A 1,123-nucleotide genomic window follows, 5' to 3' on the forward strand; every position below is an offset into this window, starting at 1 on the left:
TTGCGTTGGTGCATGTGTTGGTGAGCGAGCGAGCGATCGAGCGATCGAGCGACCGAGCCAGCAGCGAACTTTCACAACTAAACGCCAGTCCAGTCCAGTCGAGTCCAGTAAAGTATACAGCCATCTCTCCCCACTCTCTCTCTCCCTCTTCTCCGGCCCACCACAGATACACATAACTAAAAAGGAGAAAACAAAAAAAAACCCTAACACAACAAAAACAACCCACCGCTGGTCATGTTGGATCCTTCATCGGGGACCCAAAGGAACAACAAGCTAGAATGTTTCCTAAAAAGGACCCTCCCCAGTGAACGTTACAACCGGCTCCGGGCATACGAGGCCTGTATCGTTGACAAGACATTCAAGTACATCATCGTCGGTGACCAATGTATATATCTGACCGAAAACCCTCCTCGGACACTTCAACCAGTTATATTTTATCAGGAACTTAGGGACGTACAACTGGTAAGGTCTTAACTAAAAGTAACTTCGACAAAGCCTTAAGGGGTTGCATTGGAAACCCTTCATACACTTATTTCCCTCAGTTTGTCTCATTTTTATTTTCCTGTCGTTTTGTCATTTCGTTTATTTTTCATTATTTTAAGTTTTCTTCCAGTTTCATATTTTTGTTTTTGCTCTGAGATTTCGTTGTTTTTCCAGCTGTTTTTCTTCTATTCCCCACCACCACCATCGTGTTATTCTTATTCTTTCATTCTCCTTTCTCTTCTCCTTTATTCTTTTTTTTTCTTCATGTCTTCCTCTTCGTATCTATTTATCGATTTACCGTTGTTGTGTTGTGTGTGTACATGTTTACTTATCTAAAGAACTAGGTTTCGTTTCCATGCATTTATCTCTCTCCCCACTCTCTCCATATATCTGTTTATCTATTCATCCCTCCTCCTCTCTCCGTGTATCTATTTATCTCTCTCTCTCTCTCTACCCCCTCTCTCTCTGTATCTCTTTATTTATCTCTTCCCCCCCCCCTTTCTCCGGTATTTATTTATCTCTCTGTTTCTATATCTATTTATATATCTGTCTCTCTCTTTGTCTCTATCCGTCTCTTTGTTTCACATTGTCTAACGGTAGAAAATTGCTAACTATGCATTTAGTGTGAATGGGTATATAT

At 41.0% G+C, this 1,123-nt stretch overlaps 1 protein-coding gene across 3 annotated transcripts in view; it reads left to right on the plus strand.

Moving 5' to 3' along the window:
• The first annotated feature begins 6 nt into the window (after positions 1-6).
• The window catches only part of LOC106880834 (uncharacterized protein C12orf56), a 25,098-nt gene continuing 23,981 nt past the window's right edge, over positions 7-1,123 (plus strand). For 2 of the 3 annotated variants that reach the window (XM_014930962.2, XM_014930963.2), the window contains exon 1: positions 7-462. In XM_014930962.2, coding sequence (XP_014786448.1) covers positions 235-462 — 228 coding nt within the window. In that variant the 5' untranslated portion in view covers positions 7-234. The remainder of the gene's footprint in view (positions 463-1,123) is intronic. The other variant, XM_052976257.1, reaches the window with a different exon arrangement.

The sequence above is a fragment of the Octopus bimaculoides genome, chromosome 24, assembly GCF_001194135.2.
Source record: "Octopus bimaculoides isolate UCB-OBI-ISO-001 chromosome 24, ASM119413v2, whole genome shotgun sequence".
NCBI classification, from domain to species: Eukaryota; Metazoa; Mollusca; class Cephalopoda; order Octopoda; family Octopodidae; genus Octopus; species Octopus bimaculoides.